General features: G+C 38.0%; 2 protein-coding genes across 2 annotated transcripts in view; one reads left to right on the plus strand and one right to left on the minus strand.

The window, feature by feature from the left end:
• LOC139984541 (NLR family CARD domain-containing protein 4-like) overlaps window positions 1-22,105 on the minus strand; it is a 313,255-nt gene that overhangs the window by 243,422 nt on the left and 47,728 nt on the right. The gene's annotated exons all lie outside the window — the stretch shown is intronic.
• LOC139985049 (P2X purinoceptor 7-like) lies at window positions 18,008-21,661 on the plus strand. Its single transcript, XM_071999228.1, has 3 exons — window positions 18,008-19,859; window positions 20,712-20,936; window positions 21,487-21,661. The coding sequence occupies exons 1-3, from the start codon at window positions 19,555-19,557 to the stop codon at window positions 21,653-21,655; spliced, it is 699 nt and encodes a 232-aa protein (XP_071855329.1). The 5' UTR covers window positions 18,008-19,554; the 3' UTR covers window positions 21,656-21,661.

Here is a 22,105-nt window from a genome sequence, read left to right on the forward strand (position 1 = left end):
CGTTGACCGATGAAGAAGACTAATTGAATTGTATCTACTCTGAATTGCTCTATTAACTACTACTTGCAAGGTCAATGGATACTCTTAGAAACACAGTAAGCTGCCTTACTCAAACATATTGAATCTAGGACATTTTAGCATCTCAGCGAAATTCAAAGAAAATGTTAAGTTCAAACTGCGACAGATACTACGCGTTATAGGGAGTAAAGTATACATCGTTACCTCATCAAGTATATAATACCGATTTGAAACTGTATCGAATCGATAAACAGTATGTATATTGATAGTGTAACGTCACTTCCCTGTCTGTAGGGGCAGTCTTTAATGATCGGGTTAGTAGTAGTAGTAGTAAGTTGAGTCTCGTCTATACTACATGCTCAGTGATTAACCTCCGCCACGTATCACGATCTTGCGCAAGGTTTATTGCTTCCTCGAAATTGTTAATATTAACGTCCTTAAATTGCGACTTTATTTTTCCAAGCAGTCACGGGCCTTCCTACTGGTTTAGCAGTATGTCTCAGTGCTTCTCTTAAAGCAAACTTTGCTGGAGCGTCCTCCTGGAGTCTTGCTACATGACCGAAAAATCTCAATGTTCTATGTGCGACCATAGATGACCAAGGTGTTTGTGTGGTTGGTTCCATTGTAGAGCTTATCGTTTGATAACCAATTGTTATTGGTCCATCTAATGTTGAGAATTTTACGAAGTAGTCTCCTTTGAAAAGTTTCAATTTTGCGATCAAGATCCTTCGTTGTGCCCCACAGTTCGCAATTGATGATGGGGTTGGCGAAATAGAATTTCGACAAAATGATGATAATGGAGTGATCGTGGCACAGTGGTATCGTTTATTCAGACTTCCGTCTCCTTACTAGGTTCATTAAATGTTCTTACACTTCAGTCGGAGAGCTGACCTCAAAATACGACCGTTATTGCGCAATTTTCAACTCGCCAAGTAGACCCGGATGTACTTCATCCTCGTAACCCGTGAAACATAAGCGAGCGTTGCTAAGGGGTCGTCTGGTTTGTTTATTCATGTCAAATTGTATATATAATAGGTTGATGTAACCAAATTTGGTGAGGTACCGCCCTAAATAGACTTACGAAAGCGGAGAAACGTCAATCACCTGAGATAAGTATATGAACATTGAGAAGGAACAATTTCTCTCCGCATCTACCGAGCCACTAGTGGAGGCGAGTAAGGTAGGTATATCGTACTTTGGATCTGTGCCATTTGCGTCCCATAAGACAAAATGCGCATTTAAACATGTAGGCATACTCATAAGACGTATTTTAGTTACAGGGAGAGGTTTCATGTTTGTTCACCAATAGTAATTGTGTCAAATCGTTCAGCTAATTTAATGGCCCTGGTGACTGCTTTTCTGTAGCGTATTTGCCGTACGTGTACACGTTAGGTTATTTACTGTACGTACATGAAGCACAAGCCTAGTGTTAAAATTAACTCAACTTAGGCCTAATGTAATCTTGCGTAGGCCTAGGCTAGTCGAATTGTCGCTGGTATTGGTAAGAGAACTTCAGTCTTCAAATCTACAACTTTGTAATAGTTGGACTGTTTGATTCTCGTCAAACTAAAACTGATGACAACTGAATGCATTTATTAATTAACCTTAGCACAGTGTGGTCAAGCTTTACCACAGCATAACTTACCGACCGAAACTCCGAAAGTATTACAAAAGGGTTGGCCATAGCAAATTCTAGTACTCTTAGTATTAGTACTTACCCATATTCATAACTACGAAGGAAAATCCTTGACTAGGCTTAGACTAGGCTAGACTGAACTGTAACTCATCAGACGCGTTCGGCACCTTAAAACCAAAACTAGTAGTACATTCCCAACTGTAGATAAACTTTAGTTGTGACTGCATATATTTTTTTTTAATTTCTTGCACTTGTTAAACGTAGGCTATATGTTAGTTTTAATCGTACCACTGTGGCCTGGCCGACCCAAGTCCCTTTTTTTTCTGAAGACCTAGGCCTATGCCTACTGTATTGAGCTTCGTATAAGACTAGGTGCAACATTTTTATGTGCAACATTTTTAAAAGTGGCATTAATGGCATTGTGGACTTAGATTTATTTTTAGATTTATTTCTACTAGTGTAGCAGATGCTACAAATCTGGATGCCTTCTTAAAAACTTAGAAGTAAGAGGCTAATGCTTAGGCAAACATTGCTGTTAATAGTGTTATGCATACTACAGGCTCCTGGTAGCTTTGTAGCACAAGTTCTAGCCTAGTAGTAGCCTAGTATGTTCTGAAGTCCTATTTAGAGTGCATGGGTTTGTACGTCAGGACAATAACTTAACTATTAACAATAACTATTCATACATTGTGTTAAGTTGATGTGCGAGGCCGCATAGAGAACAGTTTTTGTAATTGGCTGCTCAAACAATCATTCAGTAAGCCATTCTCACCATCATAACTATTACATCTCCTTGTAAGTGTACTTAGTGCATATATTTATGGTAGAGTGCATTGCAATCATTCATTCTTTTTGTAACATAACTTTTAACGGAAATTTATAATGAAGTATAAATAAGTTTTGACATTCTAGTTTTGTAACATGTAAGTACTACTTTGTCAGCTTCCATGCCTAAGGACAGTTCTTGTAGTTTATACCACCCTGATAGGGCTCCCGGTCCATGTGCTGTTTGCCATGAATCGAAAACTCGCTATTGGCATGCTGAACAGGCAATGCCAAAGCACACTAAATTACTCATCATATTAGGAGAAAGAGACATATCTGATCACTCATGTATATGTTATGCATGTCAAAAGAGATTGATGAAATCAAGTGAATTTGGAGCAAATAAACGGAAAGCCTCAAGTGGTAGTGATTCATGCTCTGATTATTCCGATGAAACATCCAGTGAATCAGATCAAAACTCTGTAGTTGATCCTGGAAATGTTACCTTTGATGGTTACAGCACTAGTGACAGTTTTGATTCGCCTCTTGATTTAGAGATACCGTGTATTGATGAAACAGATCCGTTCAATTTCTAGTTTTCATTCTTTGTAACTAACAAATATATTTTTCCATTTATTTCACAGGTGCTGTCACCAATTTGGAAAATGTCATCAGCAGCGAATTATTGTTAATTATTAGGAAACACTTGTCTTCTTGTAAGATTTGCCTATAGCATTGAATTCCTTGTCCCTTCCAAAATACAAATTTGAAATATCTTACCCAATTTGAAGGCCTCCAAAAATGTAACTGATATTCATAAGCAGGTTGCTCATTGTAGGATTTATCTCTTGTCAGCCTCCGAGTAGTGTAATCTTGTTTGGTAATGATCACAAGTTAACCAGATAGCGGTATGCCAACTGTGAATGCATAGCACAATGTTTATGTATGTATTTATGTATGTGTGTACGCGTGTGTGTATTTATGTGTGTTTGTACCTGTGTACGTACCATGCTTGTGTGTAAAACGTGTTATGTTTGTCTCTATATGATGCCTTTTATTTTTCATTGATATCAGAGGTTAGTTGAGCTTAACCAAAAGCAAGTGTGAAACCCTCCTAACCCTGAAGCTTGAGAATGTTAAATGTGTGACACACCTATCATACAGTATGACTGATTCTTTTCCAAAACTGCTTCATCGAAACCCGAATGCATTTATGTATTCTGGTTTTGTTATGTTTTTTCTTTGTACATTACTACATTTTCTGCCAAGGTTTCTTCTTTATTTACAACTACATTAAACAGAGAAGTGAATTTATGTTACACTTTGCTGTGTAAGAAATTAAAACGTGTGATATGCCATAGTGTACAGTAAATCATTAAAGAGCAATTTTTTTTTACATTCTACAACAACTTTCAGTAGAAGTATCTTACTTGCCATCTATTCCTTACCAAAGACTTACAACTTGTTGTTACTTCTTAGTCAACTGTATTTTCATTGCTCCCATAGAAAAGGGAAATAGCTTTGTGAGTTGTTGACAAGTGTAAATTCACTTTTGAGTGTTTCATGTATTACGGTAAGAGATCTTTATTTTATATTTGCATGTCTTCAAATTTTCATTTTGCCTCGTCTAAGTACTAACTAAATGCCATCCATTCACTACAATTTCTTTCCAAAACTTTCAACGTGTGCACTTTATTATACCAGTATCTTCTTCACTTTTGAACTTATAATATTGTGCTAAGTGTGTATGACAAGTGAAGAAATTGTTTTACCTAAGTGTTTAGTGCATTATAAAGAGATTACATTATTTACTAATTACTCTTGGCATGCTCGTGCAGTTATGGTTGCTGTTACATTGATGCCAGTCTACTTCATTTATTCATTCTTTCTTTTTTTAATGATTAACATACTCTTCAAACGCTTTCATAGTAATGTATTCTTGCTGTATTATAAGGTCATGCTAGTATGTCTACATGTCTGTGTTTTGATCCATCCATCAGTCTGCCAACAAAGTTTTTCCATATTAAAGGAGGGGAGGGGGTGTCCCCCTCCCCTTTGGAAAATTTTTGCCCTCCGAAGGTGGGCTAGACGCCATATGGTGCAATATTTGGTGCTATATTTGCCTTGCATGTATCTCCAGGAATTGCTATTTTTTAGGCAGTGTTTTAAATTTTCTCTTACGTTTGCCAAATGAAAAAAAATAAGAACACTTCAAAATTGTTGCTGAAATATGAGTAGTAATGAATAGGCCCTAAGTCCAATGAAAAATTATTCTACACTGTGCAACACAGCCTGTGCTTGACTGGGATAACTGCCAAGTTCAGGCATATCAACCAATTATCAGTCCTTATTACACAGATGCACACAATGAATGAAAGAATGATAAATAGATGATCAAATAACAAATTAGTCTTTATTTATTTCAACACCAACAGGATAACAATTGCAGTGAGAAAGTTGAAAAGAAATAAAGTTTATCAACTTCATGACTTTTGAAGTTCGTAAAAACCCGTCCTTTACAACATTCACTGTATAGAGAACAAAACTCTGAAAATCAGTAGAGAAATTACCAATTGTGTACGAAAAGTAGGTTGGTACACCTTTCAAATTTTACGAAAGCTCGAGCAAAATACTTTCGAAAAATTCACGCGAAACTGGCATTTCGTGCTAAATGCAACTAATTTCATGTAAACAAGGCTCTAGTACACCCATTTATGAGTTGACCATAAGACCACATCTGGTGTTGAGCGGCAGAAAAAGAAATTATTTTCTAGAATTTTCACAAAAAAAGGAAAAATTACTATCCTACCATAGTTAAGTGTGTAGTAAATAGCCTAACCACTTCGTCAGTTACGGATCTCACGTAACAACAAAAACACAACTTAAATTGTATTTTGCGAAGTTGACGTTCTCTACAAGGACATGGAAACAATATTTAGCATTTAGTTAATCATGCCAAGTGGCCTAAAACATGGGATTGCACGTTTTACTTTCATAAAGATGGCCATACTGTAGCTATTGAGGCCTTGATATCGTGCTATGTCTGTATGGTATAGACTGTGCCTGGTGTATCATGGGGAATAGATTGTTTTGTTCATGCGAAGGAGTCAGTTGGCTTGAGGTGTGTTTTACTTACCCTAATGTTACGGGGATATTTACCTACTTTTCTTGAACGTATAAGATAATATTTCGCATAACTTTACCGATCCTTTACTGACTGACCTAATTAATTCTAGAGTGGAGCCAAAATAGTTTACTCCATGAAATTTTTTTTTGGAAACGTGCCAAAAATGTTTAAAAAAACAGGTGTTAGACAGCGGGTTGTTTTGCAAGGTACCTTGGAAAACTCGAAACACATGAAGCCAGCCTACCGTGATATTTAAGTAGGGTTAAACACTGCAGTTGTAAACTGATGTACGTATCGTGCACGCTGTTCATTGTTAGGCATTCTAGAAACGGGGCTTTGCCGAACGTAGTTTGTTTCATAATATCGACAGTTTTGTAAATCGTCGCGGCCGCGGCAGAAACAAAACATGTAGTTTCGATCAAATTCGTCACTCTTAAAGAATATGAGTGACTTTTAGAAAATGTTTGACGAGGTGCCAGTGTATTTTTTTTTGTCCGGGCGGCCGAGTTTTTCGTCCGGGCGGTAGCTTTATGTCCGGGCGCTAGCCAGCCTTTTCAAATTTTGTCCGGGCGGCGCGCCCGGACAAAACCGGTAGTGGAGAACACTGACTTGACGTAGGTGTAAATTTACGGTAAGTCTCACCCTTCTGTTTTCGATAAAACCTTCTCTTACTTTCATATATGGAAAGGTAAGTCATTCCCCGTCATATTTAATATTTATTTAGCGAAAAGCAGTTAAGAAACTTCGAGAATTTTACACTCGCACTCTGTTCTCTGTGTACAGCATTTCGCGGGTAAAATTTAAATATTTAAAAATCGTGACGTAACAAATCTTTGAAAATATTGAGGGTCGCGAGGTCAGCTTTCCGACTGAGATACTACGCGTTATAGGGAGTAAAGTATACATCGTTACCTCATCAAGTATATAATACCGATGTGAAACTGTATCGAATCGATAAACAGTATGAATATTGATAGTGTAACGTCACTTCCCTGTCTGGTGGGGCAGTCTTTAATGATGGGGTTGGCGAAAGAGAATTTCGACAAAAAGATGACAATGGAGAAGATGCTAAAGTGCTCGTGGCACAGTGGTACCGTTTATTCAGACTTCCGTCTCCTTACTAGGTTCATTAAATGTTCTTACACTTATCCTTGATTACGCTGAACGTCACTGTTACCGCAATTCCTCAACGCGGCGTCTAAACGCAGCGTAGAACACGGCACTAAACGCAACGCCCAACAAACCGTCCAACGCGGCGCCACACACAGCGTTTAACGCAACGTACAACGCGGCGCCCAACGCAGCGCAGAACGTAACGCATAACGCGGCGCTAAACGCAACGCCAAACGCAACGTCCAACGCGGCGCTAAACGCAACGCCAAACGCAAGATCCAACGCGGCGCCACATGCAGCGTATAACGCAACGTATAACGCGGCAATAAACGGAACGCCAAACGCAGCGTTTAAATATGAAAAACAGATTCAAAGATACAGATTTAACTTAACGGTGTCTGCAATGCCGTTAATCGATTTAAATATACTAAGAACCAATCGATGGACTAAATGGCAGTAATGTTTCTAGGCTATTCACTAATGTTCCTACTTACGAACTGAAATATATCCAATCACAGCAGAACACTGATCTCTACTAAACAGGGGCGTCGGAGCCGGTACGGCAGATCCGGCGAAAGCCGGACCAATATTCACGGCGCCAAGAAAGAAAAAAAAAAGTAGGACTAAGGAAAAAAAAGGAAAAAAATGAAGAAACAAAATGAAACATACTTCAAAAATGTGTTTCAGAAGATTAATCGGTTACAAAAACAAACAAGGGAGAACGCACATAAGATAAGCCTACACCAGCATCGCATTCGCTGATTGATCTACCGGACACCTCTATTGATAATTACGGTATAGCGCCTTTGGTCGAGTATATATAGATCAGTGTATAACACCAGTTCGCAGTGCATAAATATGCGGTATAGCAGTGCTTTTACGCGCAATTCGTGAATCTCTTTTATCTGTTTATGAGGACCAAAGTTGTATTGCATTGCAGGGGTCTTGTTTTCAAGCTCGGGAAGTGCCATTTCCTGCAATCTGGGAGGCATTTTTTCAAAATTTTCTCCATTACGTTACGCGCCAACCATGGTGGCGCGTAGCGTAGTTTGACCTACCAAACGTCTCCCCGAAAATTATGATAGATGGCCACACTCTGATCTGCCGTACCAATCCCAAATAGCTTCCGACGCCCCTGCTCAAGTACACACATTGTCACGCAGTTCAGAGCGCTATACTAAATAACGTAAAATGATAACAGTCGGTCAATAACGTTACTCCTAAATAACTGGGCGTAATCTCCCTCAGTGCAATAGCGCAGTTGGCTAACAATTTATATAACTCACAAATGTATTCAATAATATTCTGAGCGCTTGCAATATCTACGAACAGTTATACACGGTGCCGTGGTATTAGAAACCTACCAACTTGGATAATAGTAAATGACATGATAACGTACGGTACGTAGACGTCTTGAGATATTGTCAAAGAGTCCCACGCTGTCCGTACCATCAGTTCCTTTTATACTAGCCTGAACAATGGATTAACGCGCACGAGAATGTTCTACTTCAAAGTACACCGCTTCAGAGTTGCGGTCACCAGTCTTCCGGGGACCGAATGGCCACAATTGTTTACGTCATAGTAAACAACTTAGGAGGATAACGGGGATTTCCCGGCAAAGAATTATAACATATTTAAACAGTTAATGCAGCTTAAAAAATAGCTTTCAAAGTTTCAATACTATCGCAAGTTCGGTTACAATAGCTTGAAAATGTAACTAATACTTATCAGATCCAAATAGAGGCTTTTTTATGCATCGCTTTGCAGATTTACTGACCAAAATATGTAAATTAGATATTTTTCTTTGATTGTTTAATGTTATCAACGGGTGCGATGCGAAATCCACAGTAGCTGCAGAATTTTGATCTCTTATAGCGAGTCCAACTACAACAACTACGTTTACATACGATAGAGGTATTAAATTTCTCTGGAAAATATTTAAAGCACTGGTTGGTTCCAGAGGAAGCGCCTCGGAGACCACATGTTATAAATAAATTATATTTCTCTAGAATGTATTCCAAGCAGGCTGGTGGGGATCAGTTGGACTTAAGCTGCAGCGTTTTGCAGATATATTGAAGTAATTGTGAAAGACTGAAATCTATTTGTGAGAAGTGCTCAATTTTCAGCAGATTGAAGTGCAAGGCCATGAAGTGATGGGGGCCAAGCATCTGGAATCTGCTGCATTTTATTTACCTAATATTATCCAAATTTGGGGAAATATAGACGTAAGGGAGTAACAGACAAACCGATTCTGTTTTCCTTTCTTCGTTTTTGTATTATAACTCTTACTTTCTTAAGTGTACGACCATGATAAATTTATCTTCAATTTGTCAACCGACTTGGCATCAATTTGAAACCGAGCGGTGTGGCACCCATACCACTGTTTGTATACTTATGAGGTCGCGTTCTCAAATAATAATAGTAAAATTCTACTTTCCTGTTTCCAAGTACAGCGTTGGTGTAAGCAAATAACTCTTTCAGTATCATATTAGTCTCAATAGACGTTCACTCTTAATTTACGATTTACAAATATGTCCATATGATAAGGAAAATACATAATTAAATGTCTACTGATAATTTAACAGTTTCTGCTTGGTTGCCATGACAACTATGTGAAACAAAAGAAATAGGTGCCCGTTCTGGAACAGTGAGTGACACAACATTGTATACCTCAGTACTTTAATTCCTCTATAGAATATGGTTTCAATTCACATATAATTCTAAATGCTTTCCTTCATATCATTACCCACTTTTTATTTATACTATAATTTGTTTAGGCAAATCATGCATGGATGTTAGTTTTCCCCAATACATATAAATTTTACTCTTGTCAAGCGCCCACCGCGGGGGTGATGGGATGTCACCCCCACCCCCCCAAAAAAAAAAATAATAATAATAAAGTAACACCACCACGCATATCAAACTAACTCAGAGTAGTTATAGCACAACGTTGCGAATCGACTTAGATATTAGACAAAATATAAGACAAACTATATGCCTCAGATTTATTGTTTGAAATCTAAATTTCCCCTTTTTTCCGGGGAAGCACCACAGACCCCTCCCCCCGCCCCACCCCTCCTCCCCATATATGATGTCGGCTTTGACGACTCTCTGTTCCGGTACAACACTGCAGAACGAGTGTCTTATATTTGCCTTTATAAAGTCTTGATGGTAATGTTTGAGAATATTTGGAGTACGGTACATCTAGTATAAACAGTTCCGTTACATGTTTGGTCTCTGTTTTGTTTTCATTTATGTTTTAATACACTTTTCATCCATTTCAGAGAAACAAAAACTCGTTTGCAGAACTTGGAAAAGTATAAGTTACACCTTGCGTGGTTACTCTGCAATTCAGATTGGAAGAATGGCTTAAAGCGGAGGTGTGGATTTGTTTAAATGTGTGTGTTTGTCGGGGGGGGGGGGGTGGTGGTGTAGGGGGTTGACAGACTCCGAGGGGCACAACCTTGCTTCAGAACCTTACACAATAATTAACGCAGTGTTATTAAGTTGTCCAAAGTGTATGATACCATTACTTTTCGGAAAGAGATCTAAAGCATCAGTTCATGTGATTTATACTCTAAAAAACATCGTATAGGTCAGTGATCTCGGAAGAGCGAAATGTAAGGAATATGACTTATCTCTTAAATCAACCAAGCTAAGCAATATTAAATGTTACATTTCTATTATTCGATTTGTTGTTTACTATCACAAGACTCTCCTTCATTTAAAATGGCAATCATGTGTTGCTCATCCATTACTCTCTTGTATGTGAATCAACAACACTCTACATATCAAAAGAAATTCACATAGTCGGCTTGTTGGTAAAGCCTTTAAATAAATGTAAGAAATTTGAAATGTGCCCATTATGACGTCATTGTGACAATACCTTTCACGTTTCTTGATTTCAAGGATGATGGAATGGATTCAACCGGAATAGTGTCTGGCAGATCGTATAATTGAAACCTATGGAAAGAGGTAGAGTAATCATCGTGTAAGATGTAGACGACGTAGAGGAATGTCCTCCTAATCAGGATTATTGTTTACCAAATCAATGAAGATAAACAAAGTAAGCAACGAATAACAAGGAAATAAATCACATCTGATTGATCATTCTGATCAGAATTAATTATAATCACATGTCTTGTGTTTCAAAGATCCCACGAAAAATAATTCAGAATTGATCATAGAATTGAAGTAGGAAGAATGACGTCATGCGACATATACTGATGCCACCCATTCCTACTGATGACGCTTTGCTTGTACGGCAAGAAAGTACCGGCGCGTAATACAAGCACTACTTCTTTGACATAACTAAAGTGATAAAGTTGACATAAATCACTCGAAATGTTAGAGTTTACTGGTAAAATATAAATCTAGAAGTAATGACTTAAAGCTAAATTATTCTTTCTTAATCTCAAAATAGTTTTATTTAAGATGCTACAAATTACATTTTTTCGATGTAATGGGGTGAGGGGGTGGAGGGGGCGGGATGACAAACCTGCAAACACTTGTACTGAGACGGAGGAATACTATAATGGAGAGGGGTAAGAGGGTCGAGGGCATAGCAACATTGTTTACTGGGCGAAACAACTGATCCTCCCTGGGGATTTCAGTAAAAAAGGAAACACAAAATGTTGCAATTACATGAACAAGGCAGATAACCAAGATTATTTATTATTTAAGTATTTATTCATTATCACCCTTCACTAATGTTATCACATTGCTCGCATTGTTATGTCATTGATCTAAATCAAATTGTAAAAACTTATAACTTTTTTTTGTGGAGTTGATAAGAATTTCCGGGCCATTACACAATCGAATCTTCGTATTCAACGATGTTCTCAATGAAGAACTGCATGTGTCCCAAATATCAGACTTCCTTCATACCAAGGAGTTCCTACAACTTACTGTTCATAATTTATTAGGAACTACACCAACGGGATCTTCGTTGATTCGCAAAACAAATGTTTCATGGAAGCACAACAACTGAGGGGCAGTGGAGCATGTGACTTTGATTTTGTGAGTGAGAAACCTCTAAACTCTGAAATTAAAACGAAAAGTTCTAATATCCAGCCTTCATGCATGAAAAATGCGCAAAGTATCACTGACAGCAGAAGTGCAGCTAGTGAACGTACAGAAAATTGTGCAGTTGCTCGCTACCATGCATACGAAGTGGGCCGATGACAGGACTCTCGGAAAATGTTGTGCTAGTTAGCTACCATGCAAAGAGGGGAGAAAACACTATCACACATATCAACCTAGTGAACGTGAATTGCGCGAACAAATTTTTGGCACAAGCCAGTTACCATGCATACAAAATGCGTACATTTACTGTTACACCACATAAATGCTACGGGGAATGTATAGTAGCTGGCTATAATGCATAAAAAGAGTCTAGAGCTTCGTGATTCCTTGCCTTTGGATTTGAAGCTAGATATAATTGTTTGACCTAGCTCTGTTGACCTCAGGTGACCTTTGACCTTAACCAAAACAATAATCATCTACTCACTATGGGTAATCCATCATGATCTGAACTCGTAATCCACTTAGAGTGGTTACAACCGGCGTCACAGACACACACATACATGTATGCCTGCACATCTTCATTTTGCCTCTGGCAAGGATTCAAAAAGTGGTTCTGAGCAATTTTCAGCGAAATAATATTTGGCCACGCCCCTCAAGAATATTAATGGGATGCAGAAGGGTTCTTACCTTCACATGCACCCACACTTCCCACCAATTCCAACGAAAAAAGTTTGAACAAAATCGGACAGTTGGTTGCCGAGATATTAGCATTTAAAGAATGTGTTCGAAGGCCCGTCCACTCATGAGTATTAATGAGATTGGTACCAAAAACAATAGGGACCACCTACATACTATGGGTAATCCATCACCCAAGTATGAGAATGAGATCAAACCTTGCGTCATTGACGTCAACGAAATTACATTTGGCTCCGCGCCTCATGAATATCCATGAGATGAGATAAGGCCCCCATTTCATAGCTGGGTCGATATCGACCCAAATAATCATTGAATTTAAAAAAAAAAATAGTACTCAGCCACCTTACATCCTACAACATTCATTAAGGTATTGAAATGTAGCTAAGACCATACGTTTGTGTATAAAACAAATAAAAGGGGGTAACTTTTGAATATTTTTAGTGGGTGGGGCTCAAAGGTCAAAGGTTAACCTGAAAATGGCGTAATTTGGCTAAAAATCGATGTTCGCTTCATAAAAATCGTGACAGAAAATAAGAGTTGATCAACCCCCCCCCCCCCCCATTATATTTGGTATAAACCCTCACATGTTTTGAACATATTCTGAGCATTTCAGGAATATATCTATAGAGAGTTCTGAGAAAAATGCAAATGTCCTTGAAATTTCCTGTAATTTGACACCAAAATCGTCCAAATCCGTTCATTTTTGAGAAAAATCTCATTCCCGAACGCTTCAACCTACGAACGTGTTTTTTTTTTCTTATTTGAGATATTTAGGCCACTGCATATTTGTAATTGATAGTTATGGCATAGCGCACTCGCATTCCTTTGTAAATCGATAGCAACGGCCGTTCTTGCGCAATATTGTTTCATTGAATGTTCAGTGTACAGTCTCAATGGACTGTTTCGTGCGGGTACACTTTCAAATAGGCCGTGGCCCAAATTTACGGCCCAATAGGCCCTAAAGATGTGGGACGATTGGTCAGATACCATGATGAGGTCCAGGACCTTCTGGTCGAACCAGTTTATCAAGGTTCGGTCCTTTTGAGGACCCAGAAATCGTAAGTCAATAGCGTTGTTTACAAAAAAAGGCTAGGCTAGGCCTAACGTTATGCCAACGTTAGGCTGTAATTTTCGAAAGTAAACAAGTAAACAACTTTTGTACTAATTGAAATCAGTCATAACTCTGTCAATCCTCAACAGATTTCAGAAAATAAGGTATCATCTGAAAGAGCAACCCCAGAAGAACCTTTATCATACAATTTGAAGTCAATTTTGAAGTCATCAGTGATTTTATTGTATTTTGGTGTTTTCCAACTAAAACAAAAGTACATCCTAATTTGCATATTATAATTTGCATATAATTTGCAATTTTTATAAAATTATCAATTCCAAATTTTGTTCTCTATTGATCTAAATCAACTTCCTAATAGAGAAGTTGTCCCTAACCTTTATAAGCCAGCCCTAACAAGATAAGTGCCCCAAATCCTAATTGTGTGCCCAACCCCCCATGCTCGAAAGGGCAGTAACATACGCATTTACCCCACCTCCTACCAATGCTACCAAACAAGTTTGAACAAATCGGCCATTATGTTGCCGAGATAGGGAGTCCGTCCACTTTTGAATATTAATGAAATTAGCACCAACAACGATAGGGACCATCTACTCACTGTGGGTAACCTACCAACCAAGTATGATACCGATCAGATCTTGCATCGTTCAGTTATCGTGATTAAAAGCCGGCGTCATAGACAGACATACGCACAAACACATGCGTGACTGCATATATTCCTTTTGCCTCTGGCAAGGAATAAAAAAGAGTGCGCGCGAAGTGCGCAAAAACTGTTAAGGTTATCTAGCTAAACATGCATGTGCAAGGATCAGTTAATTCTCACAGTATCAATACAGCTAGTGCGCGCCAAGCGCGCCAAATCTATTTTCCCAAAAATTTACCAAATTGACGCCCAAGATATTATCATTTTGTTAGTTTAGCTATAGTGTACACAATGCACGCGAAACAAGAAAGTGTTTTGGTACTTTGTCTCCTATAATACAGCCGTTTTTGCTATTTCAGCTTTTCAATTCAACGGTGTTCGTATGTTTTACTACATTGCAAAATTATTACATTAATAGCGTGACAGGACGAAAATTGTAATTCAGATCTCTATGTAAGTAGACCAAAGTTAGCCCATATCTCACTCCTTTATGTGTAAAAAAATAAATAAGCGAAAGTCACTTTCTACAAGGCAGACATGGTTTACACACAGAAAGCGGAAATAAATAAATATATCACTAATGCACAAGAATCTCGCACAAAGATACGCGTTGTTCGTATCTTTAACTTCGCGATTATTTTTTCTCAGGTGAGTTGGGCCTGTTGGTTATGCTAATATAAAATGATATCCTACCAGCGCACAGTTTTTATAGGTAATTAGCGTTATAAAATCGTCCCAATTGGGTGCTCCCGATTCACAATTATCTGTGGGCAATTGTCGGGGGGTGGGGGGGGGGGGTTTTCCGGGAGGGTAATGGTCCGGGGTAATTGTCCGGTGGGGAGTCAACCGGTATGGGAATTGTCCGGGGGAATTTTCTGGGGTGGGAACTGACCGGGTGGGAATTGTCTGAGTGGGAATTGTCCAGGGGTAGTTGTCGGGGGGGGGGGTAATTTTCCAGGGGGAGTTGTCCGGTCACCAATTTTTAGGGCTGTGTTTTTGGTTAATAGTCTTGTATCATGGTTTTCGATGTTTGTACCTTTTTATTTAAGTTCCTTTATATGGGCGATTCCGTGAAAACAGGGACATGACCCCAAATTTTCAAAATCATTTCTGCAGCCATTTTTGGCTTCTAATATACTATAAACACATTTAGGGTCTGGGTTATGTACTTTTTTTTTCCAACTTTATCACGTTCTTCTACCAAAAAATGTGAATACCTGACTAATGTTGAATTTTGAGGGAATATTTGAGGAAATAGTATGGATATTTCAAAGTCTCAGATTTCCATATTAGAAAGCAACCTAAATAAATTTGTTATATATGTATTGGTAGTGCCATTAGTGATATATTAAAATATTAATCACAATTCCTCCAAACAGTTTTGGTTTGTAGGCATATATGGCTGTAACGACACATAGCTGATTTGAGAGCGTAATGCGAGTTACCGAAAGACCAAGTTTTTAACTTTTTTTTTTCACTGGAGCAGATAATTTCCTGCCATTTCATATTATGCTTCTAGTCAAAGTAAAGAGTATAAAAATAGTTGAAAGAATTAGAAATGTACCTAGTATATAGATATAAATAGCCATTGAAAACTGTAATGCGAGTTACCAGTAATGCGAGGTACCACTGTAATGCGAGTTACCACATATTATTCCAATCTCACTTGCAGTACTACTGATCAACAAAACAATACAGCGCACTAAATACTTATATAAGGTGTGCACAGTAGTTATTTCCTGTACCCAGAATGCACTGCAACCTCCATTACATCACATGTGACCCATAAGACAGTTTCAACAGACATTGATGATTTTATCACCTGACCTTTGTGGAATCACGGACCTTCCAAGTTGCATTCAACTGTGATATCATCAAATGAGTAAAGTTAGCCTATTCTTTCTCCATTTTAACATTAGCATTTCGATGGGATATTAATTGCTTGGTACAATATGTAGGACAAATTGTGAGAGCTTAGGCTATATTAGTCTGTAGCCTATCACATAGTAATCTATATGTTCAAGGATGGGCAAATATTGTAAATCATGACCATTATAATGTGCCTAACATCTTGATGGAAATTAGTCTTGATGTGAAAGCTGATGTTGCCAAGGGTGTGGGCACCTCAGAATTAGTAGGGTGGGCAGAGGGGATGGGACGGACGGGGAGTTTGCATAGGGGATGATTGGGGCTGCTGGGGGGTATGGGGCAGGATTGCGGAGGCTTGGTCAGTTGGAATAGATTGGTGTGGTTTACCAATTCAAATGTGTGTTCCCCAAATATCATGATGTGCAAACCCCTTTCCCCAATATGAGTGTCTCATCACTACAATGTGAAAATCAACCTTTACTCCAAAGAATTTCAAATCCCCAAATTACACAAAATAAGGCAGGCCACCGGATTTCACGGGAATTGATAACTGGAAATGGCCAAACCCCAGGGATGACAAAACTTTCTATCGACGAAGCCAGATGATAAAGAAGTTGGGAACACCTTTGATTGCTAATAGTTGTGGCCAATTCAAGTTTGCATCAAAATTCTAATTTGATACAAAACACCATCCATTCAAGGTTATCTAGAATGGCCTATCATCATGCCCTCATACCGCATGATGAAACATCTATTGTGTTATTGTTGATAATGTTATTATACTGATAGAATTAGGAACAAGGATTGTTTTATTAGTTTCATGCTTTTCCTAAGAACCCTAAATACAAATTTCCAAAGAACCAATCACTAATTAACATGCCAAAGAAACTTTTCTTGTAATTCACTATATAAGCTGTGAACCTGTTTAACTTTCAGTAGATGTTTTGATACATTAAAATGGAAGAGGAGAGCTACCAGTTTGCTTGGATTAGCTTCATTGGAAATTTGGATTGATAATTCAAGAGTGTACATTGCAATCTTGTAAGTCAACAATTTTGGATTAGCTTGATTGGAAATATGGATCGATAATTCAATAGTGTACATTGCAATCTTGTTAGTCAACAATTCTTCAGTTGATTTTCTGGTTCAATCAACTTCGATTATTATTGATATAATTGTCAGGATGTTTTGCAAATTGTTGTTAAAATGTTGTTAAAAGTTTTGGAAAGAGTTTTACAGTTTCTAAGAGTTTCCAAGAGTTTCAAGAATGGCTTTGGAGCATATCTCTTTCAAAGAATTTGATGAATAAAGAGCAAACTCGATGACTGGAAAAAGTGTAATGCGAGTTACCGTAATGCGAGTTACCAGACTTTTCCCCCTCAATACCACATCTGAAGTTGTTTCATATTTTCTACTGCTGATTTATAAACATCAGTAGGGTAGATATCTTGTACATGTATGCAATTGAAGAAATCATTCTTTGTTTGAGCACAGTGCCATTTTGTACCGGTGTCAATTTTTCAGGTGTCCTTTTTCCGTAATGCGAGTTACCGATATTTGGAAGCGCACCATACATTAAGGCCAACACAATTATAATTCTTGATAATTTCATATTGTAGCTATGAATGTTGGGTATAACACCACAGAAAATTGAGGAGTTACACTAACCCATATTTGAGCCACAGCACTTGGATGATAAAAAAACAGCAAAAAGTGTAATGCGAGTTACCATGGAATCGCCCATATACCTCCTTTAGTGCAGCTTAATATACTGAAACATTTCACTGTTTCTTTCTCTTACCGTATGTGTACCTTTCGATTTTCATGTTAATATTTTTTTTCGTGCAAATATACAAATCATCGCGGGGCACCAATAAAAAATCTATCGCGCCGCGCCGCTTGCAGTAATTTTGGTTAAAATCAATTGTCCCGCATTATTTCTTTTTGTCGGAACATAGAGACGTCGGAATATAGAGATTTAACCAAATTGAGAGCATCACAAAAATGTGTTATCTAGTCAGACTCCTACCAACGAGAAGTGCAACTTAAAGTGGAACGATAGTGACAGAAAAAAAATCTCTCATTTTCATATATAATGTAGTTCATATGTTACCAAGCAACCCATTTTTTTAATTTTCCAAATAGCACACCGGAAAGTTATAAAAAAGGGAATTATAACGTGGTTTTTTCGTCTCCGTAATTTAGGAATTTGCAAACACTGAAACGACCTTGAACAGCCCTCAGGTCAGTGAATGACGTCACTGTGATGATCTTTTCTGTTTGTGCACTGTTCAGTGCGGAGCTGTGCGTGCATTTCGTGTCAGCATAACTGTTATTTTAGTTTAATTTTCCGGCGTAATGTTCAAGACATAAATAGATAATGAATATCATGGTGTTTCTTGATTTCTTCACCACGTGTTTACAAGTTTTTTTTTTACGAAATTTGCGGCGATTTCGCAACGATTTCCCAATATCTGGGGAGGTAACTCGCAAGCTGACCCAAAGTAACGTAAATCTCAAGATTACGTTTTTGGCGGGATTTATACAGAGTGACGTATGAATGTGCTCACTTACCAGTCAAACTGGCACAATAACAATAGTGATGATAGTCTCACGTCTAAACGTAGATTAGTATAACATCCGAAAGAAAATCCAAAGTTCTAAACAAAGTAGATTCGCTTGTATGCACTAGGCCTTCTGTAAAACATAAACGTTCCTTGTTCCGTGCGTCATTAAATCCAACAGAAAGGTTTCATTGAGCTTGAAATACAACCGCATTTGAAGTCAATCGAGTAGTTAGTCTAGCTCGAAAATTGTTCTCACTAAATGCAATGCCTATTGCGTTTATTCACATGCATGCCTCGTGGTTTGGGCTTAGGAGGAATCGTAATCTAGCCCAACTTCACGTAGGTCCGCAAACGGTACTTTCACACTGTGCAAACATAAGCGACAGTGTGCGCTACCGTAAGTAATACTTACACGATGTTTTGTTTCGCTCGAGCATACACATATTTCCTATTCGTAGTACATTTAAAGTGGTTTGGAGGGTATGAACACATCTCTGCCCAAAAAAACTGCCTAAGCGACGTCCATGCCCCAATTGAAATTTGCACGTTGATTCTCTCCTCCCATAGTCATTAGGTTGTTCACGTCTGACATGTCTTCCAGTTCCAACACCTACTGTTGCATTTATCGGGATATATATAAATAATGCGGCATAAAAGCATCAATCTTTCAAACTTTTTTTTACTTTAGAGACCTTGCCACACGCAAATTTCAATTTGGCCCGAGATGGCTCTATGACCGATTATTCCGTAATTTACATTGGGGCAATCAGCTTCACTAAAACGACAAGAAAAAGCAGGAACAATAACACCTTTGTTTCAAGCAGTGTATCAAATCTCCTCTCTTCCCTTTCAATGTTACGTTTACGTTTAAGTTAAAAAATCGATGAGGGGCTATTGTCCCATTTCCGGCTTAGGCCCATATTTATTACAGCGTTATAGTGCTGACTTTATCGCATGAGTTTCAAAGTCGGCGTTAAGATTCGTTGATTCATTGACGCACATTGAGGTAGGCCTACTGCGCTAAACATGGCCTCCAACATATCCGAATCCGAGGTTGAAGTCGAAGAAGAACCAGCTGGTGGCTACATTGAATTGGAATGCGTAGATTCACCCTTCAGCGATTCTTCATCATCTTCGGAGCATGAATCAGAAGACGAAAATGATGACATTGAACTTGACGGAGTTGGAGACGATGCAGACGAAGCTCATGTGCCTCAAATGGGAGCAAATCCATATTTATTTGAGCCACTTCTTCCAGAAGGAGCTCCTCCCAGAGACGAACCAGCTGCAGTTAATCCGGCAATCCAGGAACGTCTCCAAGTTCTTGATTGGTTCGTTTCAATTTTATACTTCCGGGTCGTATATAACAATTTTAGAATGGCTTTAATGAATTCAGTGGCTTATCATTTTTGCTGCACTACTCTGAATGCTTTTCAAAATGGTATTCAAGACCGTATGCAAACAATACGTTTGAAAATAGTTACTATAGGTGCTATCCTAACTACAATCCTTTTCTAACTCAACGATTGGTAAGTACATGTAAAACACAACTTTAATAGGCCTACTGTATGTATTTCAGAACATTCCTCGTTATCGAAGTTCACCTTAAAGTACTGCTAAATTATATGACCATAAGCCTAAACTTGGTTCCGAAAAGGGATTCGCCGAGTTTCCTAGATATAAGTTTACAAATGTTGATGTTTATTGACGATTGCTTTCATTGTAAAGGTGGTTCAGATCTTTGTTCTAAATTTACTCCACATCATTAAAATAGTTAACACATCAAAGGTAACATACTATGAAAGTGGCCTGTCGGGACTACCCCCCCCCCTCCGGGCAATTTTCAACGCAAACTCAACATATTTTAGTTTATATATTAAAAACCCATCTCTTCTTTCACCCCACCACCACCCCATCCCCGCAGGCATTTCTTGGTTGTGCAGCTTAAGTTTCCATGTCTTGTATTAAAAGTGTTACTTTTGCATTAAATTGTTGTATAATTTGATGATTATTACTCTTCAATTAAAAGGTATGCTTCTATAAAAGGGGTGATTAATCACATACTAACAAGTGGCTGCCTAAATAAATAGTGTTTATTTACAACATTTTTGGGGGTAGCAATGTGTGAGCACTATGGACCTCTCGTCCAACACCAAGTAGTAAATAATTTATGTCTTTCTTAGGTGCCAATGCGGTAACTGTACTTTGATGCAAACAGTAACAGAAAGCATTTGCTGTCGAGAATATCAACCAATTTTGGATACCATGGAACAGACAGATACCCCTGATGCTTGTATCACACAGCACGAAGCATTTGACAGGATTGTACTTTGCCCTTTTGTGTTGAGAGTTGCCTACATTGGCTATTCCAATAGAGATAGGAGACAGATGCCAAGAGATCAGCAGGGGTAAGGGATGCTCTGGCTTGTTTTTTTATTAAAGATTAAAACTGAAATCAATGAAAACATGGACAAATAAATAAATATTCTGCAACAAAAACAAGTTAATTGTTGATATGAAAAGAAAAACATAATAAGGTAATCTATTCATCTCTTTCCAAGATAGTTCAAAACAAAATGCTTAACTTAAAAACACATTCTTTGGCTGTATTTTATTAGGTTCAGCCATCAGACACAGATGGATACCCCCCCCCTCCCCCCCAAAAAGAAATATAATTGCTACTTTGTTTGTAGCCTCAGACTCCAATCTTTGCTTCGTGTTTCAGAGGGGCGATACATCCCAACTCTCCTTTTGCTTTTTCCATAATCTCCAAAACTACTGAAACTACCTTGAAATTTTTTCCAATAAAGATTCCAGCCAAAATATTGTATACATAGTTGTCTAGACTAATACATTGTAACATAGGTTTTTAGGAGTCTATGCCAATAAAATTGTCTGTTGTGTAGCATTTCTGAACTTAAAACTGTAATGAGATATAAAGCCATTTTTTTTTTCCAGCCGCTACAGATATACTGCATATCGCCAGGTAGTCAGGTGGAATTGGGGGATCCTTGGCCGTAACAACAGAATTCCACTACCTTCATGCGTGGTTGGCGCAATTGTTCGGGCTTATCCTCCACAACAAGGACAAGAGAGAAGAGGATTCCATCTTCCACTTTTGGATTGATTTCAAAATAATTGTTAGGAAAAACGTATGTTCATTGCTACCAAACTTTTTCATACAGGCAAAACTTATATATTTCATCTTTTAACTTGGACTGTTGTATGTATCAGATGAAAAATAAAATTCTTTTATATCAACTAGTTTTCTAAGTTTTCATTGATTGTGCAACAGTGACTGACCCAGTTCTTTAAAGCACTACTAAGGGTTTACTTCTAATGATTTTGTCAACATTATACCACATTCAAATACATATACCATGTGATAGAATCATAAGTTGCAACAGAACTTGCCAATATTAAAAAAAAAAAAAAAAACTGTAAAAAAATTGGTGACAAAATGCTGTAATCTTACAATTATTTAATCTTGCAAATAGATCTAATATCATGCAAATAGAGTGATCTATAGTGTGAAAGATTCACGGAGGATTTCAACCATAACAACTAAGGGAAACAA

The sequence above is a fragment of the Apostichopus japonicus genome, chromosome 17 (genome assembly GCF_037975245.1).
Source record: "Apostichopus japonicus isolate 1M-3 chromosome 17, ASM3797524v1, whole genome shotgun sequence".
In the NCBI taxonomy this organism is placed as follows: domain Eukaryota; kingdom Metazoa; phylum Echinodermata; class Holothuroidea; order Aspidochirotida; family Stichopodidae; genus Apostichopus; species Apostichopus japonicus.

Excerpts from the sequence above, each read along its gene's own strand:
- LOC139985049 (XM_071999228.1), top strand. The coding sequence starts at position 19,555 with ATGGCCTCCAACATATCCGAATCCGAGGTTGAAGTCGAAGAAGAACCA. Across the intron at positions 19,860-20,711 it reads CGTCTCCAAGTTCTTGATTG|GTGCCAATGCGGTAACTGTA; the intron begins GTTCGTTTCAAT and ends TGTCTTTCTTAG. Across the intron at positions 20,937-21,486 it reads ATGCCAAGAGATCAGCAGGG|CCGCTACAGATATACTGCAT; the intron begins GTAAGGGATGCT and ends TTTTTTTTCCAG.